Below are 18,856 nucleotides of genomic sequence, written 5' to 3'. Positions count from 1 at the left end.
ATTTATGTTTATTTATTGTAAATTGCAGCAGCCAACGGGAGTACCGTTTAGACCACCAATTGCCTATCCTTATGCTCCTCCAATTCCCTATCCGGGATGTTCAAGTAATCCTAAGGACATGACAGAACCCTCCTCATCTACTAGGCGATCGTTGTTTTCTTCTGAAAGCAATACTTATCAGGATAACTCAAATGTGGGAGACGAGTTCATTGAACAAGAGTGGGTATACACTTTATATATTGAAATTGGGTTTATACATTCCTTATCCTGATATGTGTTATGGGTTAATGCAAGAGGTTGATAATTCAATGGTTGAGGAAGTACCATTGAGCAACCATGGAAATGACGATGATGGTGTTATAGAGCCGAGGCCAGGGATGTCATTTCAAACTGAGCATGAGCTTTTAGACTTCTATAAGAAATATGGAAAACAGATTGGATTTGGCGTAATGACCCAAAGAAGTAAAAGGGAAGACGATGGGAGTGTTAGGTATTTAACACTTGGTTGTGCTCGTATTGGTAAGGCAAGGAACCGTACTTCGAATGTTTCTAAACCAAGGTCGACAACGAAGACGGATTGTAAGGCTAAGATTAATGCAATCCTACTTGATGGGGTGTTGCGTATAACTATCGTCGAGGCAGGTGGATATGATAATCTTCCATTTGTAGAGAAGGATGCACGGAATTATATTGATAAGGCCCGACACCTTAGGCTTGGTAAAGGAGGTGTTGATGCACTCCATGGCTATTTTGAGAGAATGCAGTATAAGAATGATGGGTTCTATTCCTTGATGGATTTAGACGACGATGGAAGATTAAAGAATGTTTTTTGGGCCGATGCATGTAATAGAGCAGCATATGGGTATTTTGGGGATGTTGTGACAATTGATACAACATACCTAATAAATAGATATGGCATGCCATTCACTCCTTTCGTAGGTGTTAACCATCATGGACAATCAATACTTTTTGGAGCATGTTTGATTTCAAGTGAAGATACTGATACATTTGTTTGGTTATTTGAGACTTGGTTGAAATGTATGGATGGGAGAGCACCAAATGCTATCATTATCGACCAAGATAGGGCCATGAAAAATGCCATAGCAATAGTCTTCCCGAAGACCCGACACAGGTATTGTTTATGGCACATCATGCAAAAACTATTAGAGAAGTTGGGTTCCCATTCTAAATATAATTATGGATTGAAGATCGCATTGCACAAATGTGTTTATGATTGCCAAACTTCTGAAGAGTTTGAGAAGTCTTGGGAGGTGTTTCTTGATACGTATAATTTGCACGAGAATGCATGGCTTCAAAGTCTATATAGTGAGAGGATGCATTGGGTTCCTGTATATCTAAAAGATACATTTTGGGCTGGAATGAGCACAACTCAAAGAAGTGAGAGCATTAATGCATTTTTTGATGGTTTTGTGCATTCGGGGACCACGTTAAAAGAGTTCGTTGATCAGTTTGACAATGCATTGAGGAAGAGAGGAGAGAATGAGATGGCAGCGGACTTTCACTCATTCAACTGCACAATCCCATGTATAACTCATTTACCCATGGAGAAGCAATTTCAAGAATTGTATACTAATTCTAAATTTAAGAAGGTATAGTCTAAAGTAATGGAGATTATTTATTCTCATTGTATTCTCATCAAGACGGAAGGGGCAATTTCGACATATCAAGTTAATGACCAGTTGCAAGTTGAAGGGCACATTAAAAGAGTTACATACCAGGCATACTTTAATGAAGAGGAGTGTGAGGCAAAGTGCATGTGTGGACTATTTCAGATGAGAGGCATTTTATGCAGGTACATTCTTGCTATTTTCTCAGTAAAAGATGTTCAATCAATGCCTTCAAAGTACATTATGGATAGGTGGTGGAAGGACATTAAGCGTAGGTATGCTCTGATTCGAAGTAGTTATGATGATTTGAGTAATAAACAAGCTGCTAGAAGGTATACTAATTTGATTAAGCTGTGCTACGAAGTCGCTACAAATGCAGCTGAAAGCGATCATTATTCAATGGATATGACACAGAAGTTGTTGGCTATGAATTTGAGTTACACAAAAACCAAAGCGCAGCCTGTAATTGTGAATGCTGAGGTTAATGATGTTGAAATGGGAAGTTCGAAAAAAGTGTTGAGTCCTCACATTGTTAGAGGTAAGGGGAGGCCTCCATCAAAGAGGATGGCACCTACAGTAGAGAAGGTTATGAGGAAGCCACAAACTAAACGTAAACAGTTCGAGACCGGTGCAAAGAGAAAGAGAAAAAATGTATTTAATTTGTTTGTCATACTTATGCAGAGTTATTTCATAAAAATATATAATTTAATTATGTATGGTTGAAATGTAGGCAAGTCAACTTCAGGATGAGGTCTTGAGTGGCGCTCCAAGAACAGATGAGGTCTTGAGCACAAGTGGCGTTGTAGCAACAACAGATGAGGTCTTGAACACAAGTGGCATTGCAGCAGTAATAGATGAGGTCTTGAACACAAGTGGTGTTGCAGCAGTAACAGATGAGATCTTGAACATAAATGGCATTCAAGCAGCAACAACAGATGAGGTCGTATTTCCTGGCACACAACAAAGTGTCATTAGCCAGGTATGCAATAGTTCATGTATATAACTTTGTTTACTAAAGTATGACAATTTTTAAGTGATTTCTAAATCTATTTTCATTAACTCGATTACAGATGGATCTTCAACATGGTTAGTTTTAGTCGGTGTATTAGAAGTTGACAAGAACTTTATGCCTGTGGAGCTGTTGGCATTTGTGGAACTGGTTGCTTATGGCATTGTTCATTTCGAATGTAGTTGTTACTGGTCGCTATTGAAATTTTTGTACTCGGCATTTGTGGTCCTTGTTTGTATTTGGCATTAGCCATGGCTACATTTGTTGACAACACTTTTTATTTGTGGTCACTGAAGTACCTGTTGTGACATTTATTTTCAGACACAATATTTTGTGCTTTTAATGAAGAATGTCATATATTTAAGTTCAAAACAACCTGCTTATTAGGTGCTGGAAGTTTCACACTTTATTAACGCACTAGTATGTAAAGAAGAGCAGTTCCCGCATAGATCAAATCTCAGCTTACTATTACAGCAACAAATTTGATGGAAAATACGTTATATTGATTGCAACATAAGTCTGGTACAGTTGGACATAGAAACTGCATATTACAACTTGGCACAAAAGACTAGAAAGTTTACAAGTAACCAGTCTGGCTACACTAGAACACAAAAAGTTAACAACATCCAAAAAGTCCCTAACACAAACTTAATCTTCAATTGATGTTGATCGTAGCAAATAACATGAGATTAGAATTGTAAATGCCCAGTACACGCAAAGTAGCATGCGTGCATGTTGGAGTTCATTCTCTCTCCTTTAGACTTCAACCTCTCTCTTTTCGACTTCTTCCTATCTTTGCTGGAGTTCTCTTTCCCTGGCAAAGGGACTTTCATTTCGTTCTTCAAAATCTGCCCATATAAAGTAGTTGCAGTATGGCTTTCCCTGCAGCAAATATCTTGTAAAAATCAATGTAGAAAAAAGAAAGATCACTTCAACAGTGTAGGAGATTAAGTGATGACCTCCTTATTGTACTTTGGACAAGTGGAAAAATGTCTTCTTGGATTTCTTGAGGTGTGATTTTGAGACGTGCAATCGACTCACATAAACATATTGGAGCATTTCTCAAATAACGATCACCCAAAGAAGATGATGATTGAGATTGTGATGAAGACATTGCACTTTATTAAACACAAATACCCATGAAACAAGTAAAATATTAGTATAGTGGTAAACACCCTTGAAACAAATAATATCATGAATTAGTTGAGACTTTCATGATTACTTCCATGAGTTGAAGTCCCTAACTCATCAATGCATCTCTGTTAGGTCATCGTCTCTTTGAAAAATGGATTCCTGGCTTCTCTTTGATAAATGTAGAGTGCAGGAAATTAAAATGAGTTGGGTTTGAGCAAGACAATCAGTCTTTATGATTTTCAGGTTAAGCTATTTCTCACCCACTCTTGTAAATATAACTAATCAGAATAATAGATTATAAAAAGTTCATCTCCTAAGCGTACTTGCACTCAGAATTTACAATAAACTAAGAGAAATAGATATTAAACACAAAAGTAAAATTTGCTGCTATTCACTGATATTGATGAAATATTACACAAAATAGCATTCGGAGTATGCTTATCAGTGTTTAAAGTCAAGAGACTTCGATGCCAAAGAATAAAGCTCGACGAGTAACTTCAAACTACAAGACAACACCTCAAGTACTCAATATGTCTCCATGAGGTCCCTCTTCTCTCTCTGCTTCTAAAGGCAAAATCAATTTTAAGAATTCCTTATTGGAATATTATGAAATAATGTACATAAAACACCTACAATGGAGCTAAAATGTAAAAGGAAAAGAAGTGTGAAGCCAAATTAGCTCCAATTGAAATAGTAGATTGTAGTAATACCACAAGCAGTAAGAAAGTTACGTGCTTTGAAAAATGTAGAGTGCAGGAAATTAAAACAATTTCAAAAACCAGAGATCATTACATTTCATGAAACTGAGCCCCTCTCACACATTTTCTCAAATAATTGGATTGCAGCAGCAATGACACCACAACATTTCCAATAAGAACTCAACACAGAATTTCCAACAACAACGTGTATGAAGATGTACTTCGAAGATGCCTTAATTTCCAAAATTACCAACAACAACGTGTATGAAGATGTACATCGAAGATGCCTTAATTTCCAAAATTACCAACAACAACGTGTATGAAGATGTACTTCGAAGATGCCTTAATTTCCAGAATTACCAACTAGCTTAATTTCCAATACAAACTCAAACACAGAATTACCAAATGCCTATCAAATGCCTTAATTTCTAACAAAAACAGAGAAACATTGCCATAAAAAAATTGTCATAAATCAACCTATTAGGGCTCAGACGGAGTGAAGTTAGGGCTGGGCTCAATAATTACTCTTTTGGGAGGAATCAACTCCTCCACCACCTCGCACGACGACGTTAGGGCTGGGACAAAATTTATTACAGTTCTGGGCAAAGCAAATCTCCACCACCGACGGAGTCAAGTTAGGGCTACTCTTCTGGGCAACGTGAATCTCCAATACTGACGGAGTGAAGTTAGGGCTACTCTTCTGGGCAAAGCTTCGGTCTCGGGGAGGAAGGAAGCAATCTCTCATGAAGAGAAGACCAGCCAAACGAGGAAGGAACTCTTCTGGGCAGAGCTTAGGTCTCGAGGAAGAAGGAATTCACTTTGTCAATGGAATAACGAAGACCAACCAAACGAGGAAGACGCCCGTCTCAAGCAAGACGACGTCGTAAGCCCAACTTAATAAAACAGGGCATTTTTGCCACGTTGGGTGTGCGTGCCCAGTCCTCTGACATGGGACTGCATAAAGACTTTCTCTTTCATTTAAGGGAAAAGCTTCTATGCCCTCTACATTTGACCGCCCTAGTTGACTACAGGTCAATTTTTTTTTTTTTTTTACTTAATGATTAAGGAAGTAATTTTAAGTGTATTGATATATTTTTTTATTTTTTAAAAATATTTAAATATATTAAAAAAATGTAAAAAAGAAAAAAAAATGTCTGGGTGGCATAGTAGCTTTACCCTTCATTTAAAATTATTATTTATATAAATAATTTTAATAATATATCATATCACGCTAGAATGAGAATAAATATCATATCATCCATACTTTCGAAATATATAAGAATTTTTATAACTAATATGCTCAATTGACAATTTTCATGTTCTTTCATGTTCACTGATTTATATTCATTCATTTTGAAGTAGAGACAAAGAAACTTGCCTTACTTCAAAATGTTAATGTCAAAAATTGTACAACAGATCAAAATGGAAGAAAGAATTACCCCGGCCCACGATGATGATTCGGGTGTCGATAGAGTGCTATTCACTTTCATCCATAAAATAAATAATAAAAAAGTAAATAAAAAATAAAAAGAGACACAAAGATTTACATGGTTCAACATAAAAGTTCACGTCCACATAGTGTTTGGGGGGAAAATCCACTATAATAGGTGATTTACAATCTCTCATAGCTGCATGTATCTGTCAATATAATGAAGAAATTTAGGATTTCGGGATATTGAAAACGATGCCTCCCTTGAGAGAAGATCATTTGGAGTCATTGTGCGTGGAGTTTGGGCATGGAGAAGTTGTCAAGAGCCCCCCAGATTTATGGAGATCTCCCCATTATATAATATACTTTATTCTTTTAAGTAATTGAGTCCTACTTGCTTTATGAAACCATTTCCTTTAAAGAGTCTAAGTCAACTCATTCCAGTTTATCCCTTCCTTGCCTTATCTCTTGACTTTATCTCTTCCCTTATTATTAGTGATAGGTTTTCAACGGGTTGGACCTAGTCAACTTTATCCCTAACAGATGCCCGCGATTCTTAAGGTCGGTTTGCTAAACAAGAAGGCCTTGAGAATGTTCAAGTCAAGCTGCGATAGACATTGTAGAAAAATAAACTCTGAGAAAGGGTCCCTGGTTTTCTATTTGTTTGTGCTAAGCAGTGAAGAACTCTGAGCGCGGAGCTCGGCTTAGAGAGATAGGCAAGATACATGCTCGACTGCACTAGATGCGAGCTCGGAGCTCGACTTGGAGAAATATACGGGAGATGGACTCCACTGCATTAGGTGCGAGCGCTGAGCTCAGTTTGAAGTTTATTTGTATGAATGTCTGCCTAATTGGTTGTATGACACTGTTTATCGTTAGCAAAGAGTGCGTATTTCCATGATTATTTTTTGCTATTTGTTTGTAGTAGTGAATTTGTTGCCCTTTGATGCGATTTTCTATTGATGTTTCCATTTTGGTGTTTAGGATTAAAGTTTTGTTTGTTGTAACCCGCGCTAAGTGGTCAAGCATCCCGTCGACCCCTGGGTCCATAGCTCGTTCCCAGAGATAACCTGCTACCGACGGCTGCGGCGAGTGGAAACACTTGGCTTTTATGTATAGGCAGGAGATGTGCAAGTGAAGACACTCAACTTGGTGTTTGGCTAGAGGTTGCCTCGACTGCGTTAAAGGGACAAGAATGGAAACACATAACTAAGTTATTTACTCCTTTGAGAGCCAGGGGCGAGTGGAGACACTCGGCTTTGAGAGCTAGGCAGGGGATGGACTCGATTGCCCTAGGTGCAAGCGCGGAGCATCGGCTTATGGGTGCGAGAGCAGAACATCGGCTTCTGGGCGTGGAGCATTGACTTATGTGTATGAGCGCGGAGCATCAATTTATTAGTGCGAGCGCGGAACATTGACTTTGATGGGAGGTGGACTCGACCTTTCTGGTAGGGTGGGAGACGGAGCTCGACCGTGCCGTTATTGCATGACACAATGCTCGACTGTTTTGTTGTGGCAGGAGGTAGGACTCAATTGCATTGCTATGTTGGGGGGTCTAACTGGCTAACATTGATGTTGTGGGAGGCAGGGCTCAACCACTCTACTGTGGTGGGAGGCCGGACTCAACCGCGCTACGGGGTTTCCACAAAAATAAAACGGGTCAATGTAAATAACCCAAATTATAAGCTTAAGGTCTACAAACCTAAGCCCTTTTCTCTAGAATATGGCAAAGGCTTGAATTGGACCAGTGAGGCCCACGGGCAGCCATGATTTGGCAATGATAAAGATTCGGGATGCCCGCGATACCGAACGATCTACTATGATGATCACAAATTAAGAGACACGAACGGTGCCCGAGAGGGGCTTCATAATTGGTGTTTCGCGCCACGGGTTGATTTCTAGCAAAGTATATTCTTAGGGCATGTAGCCACTCATGGAACCTCGATGAGTTTTGTGGGGAACCTCCAAAATCCAAATTCGTTAGTGTAAATAAAGTTAAAATAGTAAGTTTGGGAGAGACAAACTAGACCAATTTAGTTGCTACTTTCAATTCTTCCTGATTGTGATTGTTCGTGATTGAATGATATTTTGCGTAATGGAAGTTGTTCTTCCCTGAGTATTTTTTTTTTTTTTTTTTGTGTGAATCATGACTTCCGATTGATTATAACTGGCAATTAAAGTGCACCCTTTTTGTCCCATGTTCCTACTCGTCAGCTTCACATGCTCCGCACAAGTTGCACTCCCACCAACTTTTCTCCACCCGGTTGGTTCAAGCGGACGTTCATTTTTTTTTGTGTTTTATTTATTTTTAAAACCACAAACATGACTAGACACATGTTTTTTCCTTTTCAATGTGTTTCAAATTTGTAGATAATTATCATAACATTTAAAATGACAGTTGTTTGTTAATTGTTTCATATTATTTATTCAAATTATGGATGTTACACAATTTCATTCTCACTGCGAGTCTCCACAAGAGGATGACACATAGCCGTTAGCGTCATCAACTGATACTTCAGGCTGTAGACCTCCATCTAGAGGAGTTGTGCAAGTAGTCAAGTCCCAATAGATCTAGAAGACGTAGATATGCTTAATGAGGAGGAGGAGTTGATGAATGTTGATGCCGATCCACCAGCACGACCTAGTAAAAAAAGGTCGTGGACATGGGAAAATTTCACCAAAGTTCCTGGTGATCATGAGAACCCGCAGGCTCGATACATGGACCTCCATACAGAATGAGGGCTACATGTGTATCACAACCCACTTCATTGATAATAAGTGGATGCTGCAAAAGCAGATTATCGGGTTCAAATAAATTGTTGATCACAAGAGTTCATCCATTGGCAATGAGATGGATTACTGTATAAAATATTGGGAGATTAGAAAAGTACATTGTATCATGGTTGACAATGCCAGTACGAATGACACTACCATTGATTGGTTCAAGCGGAGTATGACAGTAAATGAGGATATCATTCTTGAGAACCAATTTATTCATGTTTGATGTTGTGCCCATATATTCAACCTTATAGTTTCTGAGGGGTTCAAGGAGGTTGATAAATCCATTATTAAAGTCCGGAACCTAGTGAAATATGTGAGGGCTTCCCCCCAACGGCTCCGCCAGTTTAAGGCAATAGCCGAACAACTTGAGATCCCATCTTCCCGTATGTTGCAACTAGACGTTCCACTCGATGGAATTCTACATCCATGATGTTGGATGTAGCGCAGAAGTACCAAATAGCGCTCGAGCGGATGGAGGTCGAGGATGTGGGCATGAGATATGCTTTGCTGGAGTCAATTGGGGGAGAAGGGGGCTCGATGCGTTGGACACAATTGATTGAGCCAATGTCAAGTATTTTGTTCAATTTTTGAAGTTATTTTATGACATAACTATGTGGATAGTGCTGACAGTGTGGGTTTGTTGCATACAATGGCTATGAGAATGAAAATCAAATATAATAAATATTGAGGAATGTGAAGAAGATAAATAGATTATTATTTGTGGCTACGATCTTTGACCCCCGATATAAGTTGGCTATTGTAGAAGATTGGATTAGGGACGTCCTCAGTGATAACGGACGCTGAAAAATTTATTAGGTTGCTTAAATTTGATATTGATGATTTATATAACCATTATAACAGCAATGGTCAGTCTTCAACTGAAGGTGGTAGCTCGTCGAGCCGGTCTCTCGCCCGACCGGCTCGACATCTTCATAGAATGACACACATGCACAAAGTGCAAATTTATTGCGGCTACGACGATATCATCAAAACCGTATGTCCAAGAATATTATGCAGTGTAAGTTTGAGGTTGAGCATTACTTTCTGGAAGATGTCGAGGCACCTAGTGATACTTTCAAGATATTAACTTAGTGAAAGGTGAATTTTGGCAAGTTTCCAATCCTTTACCGAATAGCCAGGGATGTACTAGCCATTCCTATCACCACGGTTGCCTTTGAGTTGGCGTTTAGCACCGGAGGTCATGTCTTAGATGCTTCTTGGAGTTCATTGTCTCCAACCACCGTCGAGGCCCTTGTTTGCACATAGAACTGGTTAAGTTCAACGCCCATTGGAGTAGATACCGTTGATGCCGAGAACTATAGGCTTGAATCAGGTAACTTTATGATTTTAGATGATTATTTACATAATTTTAATGTTTTCATTATTTAATTTATAATTTATATGATTTTGTAGACCTAGCTGTGAACCCAAGACTAATTCTGTATGACTGAGAGTCTGAGACCCACGCACCATGGGATGATTATCATCATGAAAAACTCGTCAGAGTTAGAGGTGGAGGTGAGTTAATAATATCACTTGGACTCTTGGCTGATGGTTTTGAAGTCTATAGTTAAATAACGAAAGAAAAGATAGTGCATTTGATCAATAAAAGTTAAAACTTCATGTAGAAAAATTGGAAATCATCATCGAGTCATCGACTCAAATGCATGAACTATCCAAGACTGATGCGTGACATTGGCCATTGTGACTATTTCACATTTGAATGAAATCTATGACATTATTCAATATTTTGGTGTTGTAAATTTAAATTTATTGTGATTTGCAGTTTTAAATTTAAATTTATGGTTTGCAATTTATAGTGTTATTTAGTTATTGTATTTAAATTTTAACTTTTAAACTTATTTTTTACAGTATTTTAGATTTTTTTTAATTATTTTTTTACATTATTAAGCAGGGGTTAATATTGGGTCAATTGGAGATTCGAAACTCATTTTCTCAGTAAGATAACTGGGCCTGAAAAAGCCCAGTTACTACTCCGTTCGAAGCTCCAAGCTCCAACTTCGAGCTCCAAATTCCTATCGGAGTCGAACTTCGACTTTATTGGAGTCGAGGTCGGAGGGTGTTTTGACCTCCGACCCCAGTCGGAGTCGGAGGTTGGAGGTGGGCACTCTGACTCCGTCGGAGTCGAAGCCCACCCCTAGCGAGACATTGCATGTTGGCCACCACGTCTTGGCGAGGTGTTGCATGGGGTGAGGCCAGTGAAACTGTTCGTCGTGGATGGCCTACCGAGGTGTTGCAAGTGGATGAACTTCACGATGAGGTGTTGAAAGTGGATGAACTTCACGGCGAGGTGTTGCAAGTGGATGAACTTCACGGCGAGGTGTAGCAAGTGAATGAACATCGCCATGTCTATTTGCCAGTATGCCCCAATTTACTCGATTTGGTTGCATGGTGGAGATTGTCTGGTTGCTCGCTGAGAGGCGTTGGTCCGATAACTTGCCACAGGATCATTACTCGTTGTGCATCATCGCCCGCCATGGGCAGTGAACTACTTGGCCAGATCGTTGCCCACCACAGGGATGGCAAGGAACGGTTGGCGTGGGCGAGGAATGGTGGCCATGGAAGCCCACTGGCGGTAGAAACTACCGACGTTGGTCTTTGTCTCTGGTCAGATGGCTAGGCAAGCTTCAAAGCTAGAGGGGACTTGCAATGGTGGAGAGGTGTTGTCGCAGGTAGTGGACATGGCGAGGAGCTCTATGTTTCATGGACCTTTACGATAGTGATAGAAAACAATGGAAAACCATGCTAGACTAAGCCAGTTTCCGTGGGCGAGGAACTCGTTGGTGTCGACTAACTCTAGTGACGGTGGCGAGGACCAACAACGAACAAAACTTCCATGGTCAAGGACCACCATGTAGGCAACAAGAATTGTCTGCAGTTTAGGTGGTGGCTGGTCGTTGGACCTTCGGGGTGCACGGCAACGTGCTCCCACTGAAACTGTCGTTGTGCACCGTACGCTACTACGACAAAGGGCAAGCGAAAGGCACTGCCGTCCCAATATGAACTTCTAGCAGGGCCATCGGTCTTGAACTACGCTGGGCAGAGGAGGAGGCAGGCCCATTGTGCATGGCCTGCACAGTGGGTGCCTTATGTGCATGCGTCTTCCCCTCTCGTGAGCGGTGCACGCCATGTATCCCAATTTTTTTTCGATGTAAAAGTGTTGTTGTGACGCCCCAACCTCCACTTGAGATGGAGCGGAGACTTAGAACGTCGGGACATGTAACACAAGATTACATACTTCCATTCATGACATTTAATATGCAATGCATCCTATAAATACATCTAGCAGTATGCAATAACTGAAAAATGGGCGACTAAGAAGTACTTATGTCAAAATAAACTAAAACATTCCAATGCCCTTCATAACCATCATAAGTTTAAATCATAAGGTAGCATAATCTTAGTACAATTATTCTTGATAATAAGTCTCCATGGCTAAATCAACTCATTCATGTGTTCTAATGCACAAAGAGTTAGGACTATAAATATCAAGATGAGGTCTAATCTTTTGTCGAGATCCGTCTTCTCTTCAATCAATCAGATCCAATTGTCCATCTGGTCCGTCCTTGTCGGGTCTTGACACAACTTCTATCATGAGTGGAATGATAGTGGGTTCACAAAGGGTGAGATTTACTTCAAATCTCAGTAAGTTAGACAACCAACGTGCACAAAGATAAATTATGCATGATGAATGATATATATGAAATGCGTGCGATACAGAAAAATCAGTATATGTCTCCAATCCAGATTCCTCAACATTTTCAGAAAACTTAGACACATTTTCTTACAGAAAAAATATTTCACTTTAACTATCAAAAACATACATTTCATCATAACGTTTAATCATTATTAACAATTTATATTTAATCATAACATTATCATCATAACGTATGGTATTGTCACAGTTGCTCATATCCACTGTGAGTACCTGCTGGTGACCGTAGTACAACTCATGTTGAAACTATGTTGTCTGCAGACTCGTTCTCAATGCATTGTTAACATAACATAACATCATCATAACATTATAACATGTACACCCACCAGCCTTAGGTGTCGTAACATTTGACTTCGCTCTAACGTTCTTTAAAAAGAATCCATTCGAAACCCATTGACCGTTCTTCGTCAACCTAGAGTTACCACTCCACTTTTACTCACTCCAGAGTGGACAGAAAAGTTCTACTGGGATAATTCCTCATCCTAGCCATTAGGATCGTGACAAAAATTATTTTCATTCTATGCTTGAAAAATTATAGTTCATGACATGTGTATATGTAGCAAGATTTCAAGTGAAAATAACATTTATATACAATATGCGAACATGGTGAAAATCTCACATGTCACGTAGGCAAGTGGTCATGTACTCAATGTATCATATAACATGATGTTTCATACTCAAAATAACAATTATAACATAAATGTAACATTTATCAATAAATCATAAATAACTTATCAATGTGTAAGTTAGAAGCCAACTTACAAACTGCCTAAGTTTGAAAAAATCATAGAGGTTGTAATCAAAGTTGTACTAAGTTAGGATTTGAACTACTAAGGAAGATGTTCATAATCAAAAGGGTTCAAGAACTGGTATTTACAAAAATACCCCTAAACTTTTCAAAATTGCCACTTAAAGTCCTAATTTTTTACTATTTGCGAACGAACTTCAAATTCTACCAACATTCACAAATCTTATATATTCTATGCTCTAAAATAATTTATTTCCTTAGAATTCCAAAAATCAAAGTGGAACTAGTCCAAATACACTCAACCCGTGGCATGCACTCTAGTTGATGCCTAAGTAAACTTTTAACTATTGATGCTTATGAATGCATGTATATTCAATTTCTTTAATTGAAAATAATTACTATAATCCTTAATGATATGTTAAAATCTTAATCTCAGGTGAACAAGTTCATCCCAACACTTAATCATGGCTAAAAACCAAAATCTTCATTAATCATAAATTAATCAAGCATGATGCTTCTAGGTAAAGGCATGCTTCAAAATTCACCCAAATCATGTATTTTCATTCTTATCCCAATCACAAGGTTTTCTAAATGCTCATATTTCAAACCTAGGTAAAATAAATCAAAACTTCATAAGTTAAGCATAACTTATTCAAAACCGTGCATGCTTGGATAATCAACACAAGATAGAATTAAAACTTATCATGACATGCTTTCAACCTCAAATCAAATATTTAATGATCATTCTAAGACATTAATAAATAATATCAAAATATGCTAAGACATGCCATAGCTAAAATTTCCACTTAAAACATTTTAAACACTTAATCCAACCTTAATGGACTCGATTTTGATTTAGGCATGATAACCTTTTCTAAACTCAACTAAAAATCACTTCAACACTTAAACGCAAAATATAACATGCAAACTAACATCTAGGCCAAGAAAACTTACAATTTCCGTGGCCCTATAAAGCTCCCAATACAAGAACACTCAAGAACTCCCAAGAACACTCAAGAACACACCTTTCAGATTCACTCTAGACTTTTTAAAGGAAGAAGGCACTCAATGCTCAAGAGGAGGCTTGGACAAGTGGTGTGAAGGAAATGTGAGGGTGAGGGAGGTATTTATAGGAGGCTATGGAGGAAGAGACGTTGGCCTTGGTCCATGGTGATTGGGTGAAGTGGACGATGGAGAAGGAGGTTTGAATTCCAGCTTGGTTGCGTCACCTTTTGCAGATGAATAGTGACCAAAATCAAATGATTTTCTTCACTTTCAGGTGCTGACATGCAAGGAGAGGGTTTAGGTGCTGCCATGGTGCATCATTAGAAGGAAAAAAATGAAAATAGTTTACGACATCAAGCATAGTAGCCGCCGGGTTTAAGGCTGAAATTCTGGACAGTTTTGATCATTTCTTGACTCACCCTCTTGTCCTCTCTTCATGGCTGATTTATGCAGGTCATGAGTCACTCTTAGAAGGCCTTTCAGGTGGTGGAAGTTCAGAGATTGGCTACCAAGTGATGATGAAGTGGTAGCTCAAAGGGAAAAGGTGAATGGAAGGGTGTTGCCGAGTAATGGTGGTTTGATGCCATTGGTTTTGTGTGTTTTTGGTGGGAAAATTTTGGTCAATTTTCCATAATGAATCTGAGGGTCTCTTGGGGGTTGGATGGTGATGGAGGCGTCATGAGGGTGTGGGTCATTTGAGAGCAGAATATCAAACCAAATTGCAAGGTATTCGGTTTCCATCCAACTAGTGTTTAGGTGAAGTTGGTTTTTGTTTTTTTTTTTTTTTTTGGGTTTTTGGTTTGGTTCTTGGAACCAATTTCGTCCACCACTAAGTCTGCATTGAAATGGTATTTTGAGGTGCTAAAAGACAGTAATGGCCTTGAGAAAAGGCACAAAAAACTTGGGCTAAGGGCTATGTAACACCCCGCCTAAAAAGCTCCTTAGGCCTTGACCTTAGTAACCTTAATCCTAGTTAATTAGGAGTTGAGTTATTCTAGAATAAGAATAATTTTGGATATTTTAGTTGGTAAGAGGACCTTATACTTTGGGGTTTAGAAGAATTAATGAAAGATTCAGTGATATGCGGCTTGATTGCGGAGCTCAGAAGGATTCGGTCGCCAACAAATTGATTGTGGAGCTCGGATTTGGTGGTCAGCAGCAGATTGATCTCGGTCGAGATGAATTATCCCACTGAGTAGATGCCATGTGCACTAAATATAACTAGCATAGAGGTCACAAATGAATGGGCGTGGAGGTCACAAAGACCACATAGCCCTCTCCTTGCCTAGCTAGTGGAAAGACTCCCGACCAAGATTAAAAACTCCTCTCGCCTACCGAGTGTAAAGACTCCCGACCAGGATGAAAGACTCCTCTCACCTTTTCTAGTTGTTGCCCACGATATCGTTTAGGTTGGACTTTTAAGTTGGTCGGTTAGTCTTCTTGCCCTGAACCTTGTCGCCAAGTCTTCTCACCCAGAACCTTGTCGCCCAAAACCTTGTCGCCAAGTCTTCTCGCCCATAAGGTAAAATATATTGGTGCCAAATTTTCACGCCCTCTAGTCTTCACGCCCAGGTCTTCACCCTCCGGTCTCAAATCTCATTGCCTACCGAGAGGTAAGCCTTCTCGCCTTTGGGCGAGAGAAATCTCTTTGTTGCCCTCGGGACAAGGATCCTCGCCCAAATTTCAGATCTCGCTGCCTCTCATCGGTCTGGATAAAAATCTCATAAAAATAACACCTATCACCCACGACCTATTGCCACTGTAGGACCATTATAGCCATAGTAGGGAAGAAATCATGATGGTTTCAGGCCACTATTCCCCATGCTCAAAAGGACACAAACTGTAGAAGGCAGTCTAGAAATTTCAGCACGACACCTCCATCTCATCATCTTATTTCGGGCTACACCTTTATGATCACTTGGCAGTGAACTCTCCACCCTCTACCACCAGAAAAAGTCTTCAAGATGTGACCTTGCTCCTGCACAAATCAGCCATGATGATGGTTCAAAGGATTAGCCAAGACAATGATTTAAATCTGCCAAAGGAGAACCAGTTGAACCCGTCAGCCCCCTTGGGTAGTTTTGATTATATTTCTCCTTTGCCCCACGACTTGGCCAGCCCCCATAGGAGTAATGTAGCAACCATAGGAGTGAAATCATGGTAGTTTAGGGTACTATTTCATTCTGTACAAGGTGACACAAAGTGATGAAAGCAAATCTGGAAAATTCACATTCACACGCCATCTTCCATCATTCCCCTTGACCAAAGCCAACGTCCCCTCCCCCTTGGCTGCCTATAAAAGGCCCCTTACCCTCTCGTTTCCTCCACAGCTCAGCTCCAAGCTTCCTCTTGAGCCTTGAAGAGCATTTCCCCCTCTTAGAGATCAAAAGAGTGAAATCGAGTGAGTTCTTGATGAGTTCTTGGGTGTTCTTGTGTAAGGCTATCTAGAGTGCTTGGAAGGCCACAAAAGTTGTAAGTTTTCTTTTCTTTTTTTTTTTTTTTTTTTTTTTTTTTTTATCTTAGTTAGCATGTCAAGCTTTGTTTCCATGTGTTGGTACGAAATTTGGGTGAGTTTCGGGAAGGTTATTATGCTTAAATCAAAACCGGGTCAATTAAGGGATGGTTTAATTAATTAAATGTTTTTAAGTGGGAATTTAGCTATGGCATGTCTTAAGCATGATTTGAGATGATTCTTTATGGTATTAACATGATTATAGGAGGTTTAAATTGTGGTTAGAAGCATGTCATGGAAGGTTTTGAATCTATCTTGTTTTGATCATCAAGTATGACTCGGTTTGAATGAAGTGGAGATTAAGAATATCTTAGCCATGATTAAGTATTGGGATGAACTCTATTATCCTAGAATTAGTCTTCATTTTGTCATTAAAGATGTTAGTGATCATTTGTGATTAAAGAAAATCTCATATGCATGCATTCATAGGGACCAATAGTTGAAAATACACTTAGGCATCAACTAGAGTGCATGCCACGGGTTGGGACCATTTGGGCAAGTTCCACTTTGATTTTTAAAAATCCAAGGGCATAAATGGTTTTGGAATGCCAAAAATATGAATTTCATGAATTTTTATTTAATTTAGAGTTCGTTTGCAATTAGTAAAAATTTAGGGCCTTAACGGCAATTTTTGAGGGTCTATGGGTATTTTTGTAAATACCTATTTTTTAAGCCTTTGATTTTGGACCTCACCCAAAGAAGTATTAATCCTAACTTAGTATGCACTTGCTTATGCGGCTACGACATTATTTTTCAATTGCTCCGGAAGTTTGTAAGTTGGCCTTTAACTTACACCTTGGTAGGTTATTTATGATTTATTGATAAATGTCTCATTCATGTTTCAATTATCACATTGAGCATAAAATATCATGTTATATGATACATTAAGTGTATATTTACATGACATGTGATATTTCTACCATTTTAGCATATTGTATCTACAAATGTCATTTCACATAAAAAGCTTGCTACATATGCACATGTCATGAAATATATTTTTCAAGCATAGCATAAAAATAATTTTTGACACAACCCCAAAGGTTAAGATGGAGAATTATCCTAGTGGAACTCCTCTGTCCACTCTGGAGTGTTTAAGAATGAAGTGGTAACCCTTAGGTTAACAAAGAACAGTCAACAAGTTTAGAATGAGTTCTATTTAAAGAACACCGTAGCGAAGTCAATATGTTATGACACCTAATGCTGGTGAATGTACACGTTATGATGTTATGATGTTATGTTATGTTACCAATGCATTGAGAATGATGTATGCAGACAACGACGTAGTGCCAACATGAGTTGTGCTACGGTCACCGGCAGGTGCTCATGGTGCATATGGGTAACCATATTACTACCAAACGTATGTTAATGATGGCTTAAATAAACGATGAAATGTTATGATTTTTGGAAGCAATGAAGTATGAAATGTTCTGTTTCGAAATGTCATCTTTTTGGAATGAGAAAGTGAAAATGTTATCTGAAAGCGAAAGTGCATCAAGGTTTTTCTAAAAATGTTGAGGAATCTGGATGGGAGACACATGCACATTTTTTCAGCATTTCATGCAATTTGTATTTATCATTTTTCATGCATAATTTATCTCTGTGCAAGTTGGTTGTTTAACTTACTGAGATTTCGAGTAAATCTTACCCCTTGTGGGACCACTATCATTCTCCCCGGAATGATAGAAGTTGTGATAGGACCGGTAGAGGATAAACATGATGGATCACTGGATGTAGATGGTTGAAGAGGAGCCGGACCTTGAACGAAGACTACAAATAATTTTCATGCTCATAAGCATTAACTCTTCATACTTCAAAGCGTATAAAATAGTTGATCTAACCATAGAACTTGGATTAAGTAGTTTGTATTAAGGAAATGCTATCCTTAAGTTTGAACTTATGATGGTTATTAATGCTATTGGGATGTTTTTAGTCCATTCTGGCATGAGTTATAACTAATCACGCTTATTCCGCTGCGATTATTGCATACTACTAGTTGCATACTAGGATGCATTGCATATTAACTGTCATGTACAGAGGTATGTAACCTTGTGTTTCATGTCTCGAAGCTCCAAGTCTTCATTCCATCCCAAGCGGAGGTTGGGGGCATCACAGGCTATTCAGTCCAATGCACATAAGAGTACACATTTGTGCCGATTAGTGTGGGTTTAGGATTTTG

At 39.0% G+C, this 18,856-nt stretch overlaps 3 protein-coding genes and 1 long non-coding RNA gene across 5 annotated transcripts in view; 3 read left to right on the top strand and 1 right to left on the bottom strand.

Annotated features, from left to right (window-relative positions):
* The window catches only part of LOC121267407, a 22,698-nt gene extending 22,111 nt beyond the window's left edge, over positions 1-587 (top strand). The window contains exon 6 of the mRNA XM_041171271.1: positions 29-587. Within this exon, the coding sequence (XP_041027205.1) occupies positions 29-271 (243 nt within the window). The 3' untranslated portion in view covers positions 272-587. The remainder of the gene's footprint in view (positions 1-28) is intronic.
* LOC121267188 (protein FAR1-RELATED SEQUENCE 5-like) lies at positions 273-1,616 on the top strand. The gene has a single exon (XM_041171049.1). The coding sequence runs from the start codon at positions 273-275 to the stop codon at positions 1,614-1,616; it is 1,344 nt and encodes a 447-aa protein (XP_041026983.1).
* On the top strand, positions 714-18,856 carry LOC121267405. The gene is made up of 4 exons (XM_041171270.1): positions 714-2,279; positions 2,359-2,607; positions 2,699-2,778; positions 18,819-18,856. Exons 1-3 carry the CDS (start codon positions 1,626-1,628, stop codon positions 2,717-2,719), a joined length of 924 nt encoding a protein of 307 aa, XP_041027204.1. The 5' UTR covers positions 714-1,625; the 3' UTR covers positions 2,720-2,778; positions 18,819-18,856.
* LOC121267406 lies at positions 3,397-5,115 on the bottom strand. Of its 2 annotated transcripts, XR_005940985.1 has the most exons (3): positions 4,947-5,115; positions 3,597-3,755; positions 3,397-3,519 (listed from the first exon to the last, which is right to left on the bottom strand). It is a non-coding gene; the product is annotated as an uncharacterized LOC121267406 (long non-coding RNA). The 2 variants fall into 2 exon arrangements; XR_005940984.1 differs by having other exon boundaries at positions 3,397-3,755.

The sequence above is a fragment of the Juglans microcarpa x Juglans regia genome, chromosome 5S (genome assembly GCF_004785595.1).
Source record: "Juglans microcarpa x Juglans regia isolate MS1-56 chromosome 5S, Jm3101_v1.0, whole genome shotgun sequence".
Lineage (NCBI taxonomy): Eukaryota > Viridiplantae > Streptophyta > Magnoliopsida > Fagales > Juglandaceae > Juglans > Juglans microcarpa x Juglans regia.
The sequence above is the reverse complement of the archived record's forward strand: the minus strand, read 5'-3'. Positions and strand labels throughout refer to the sequence as shown.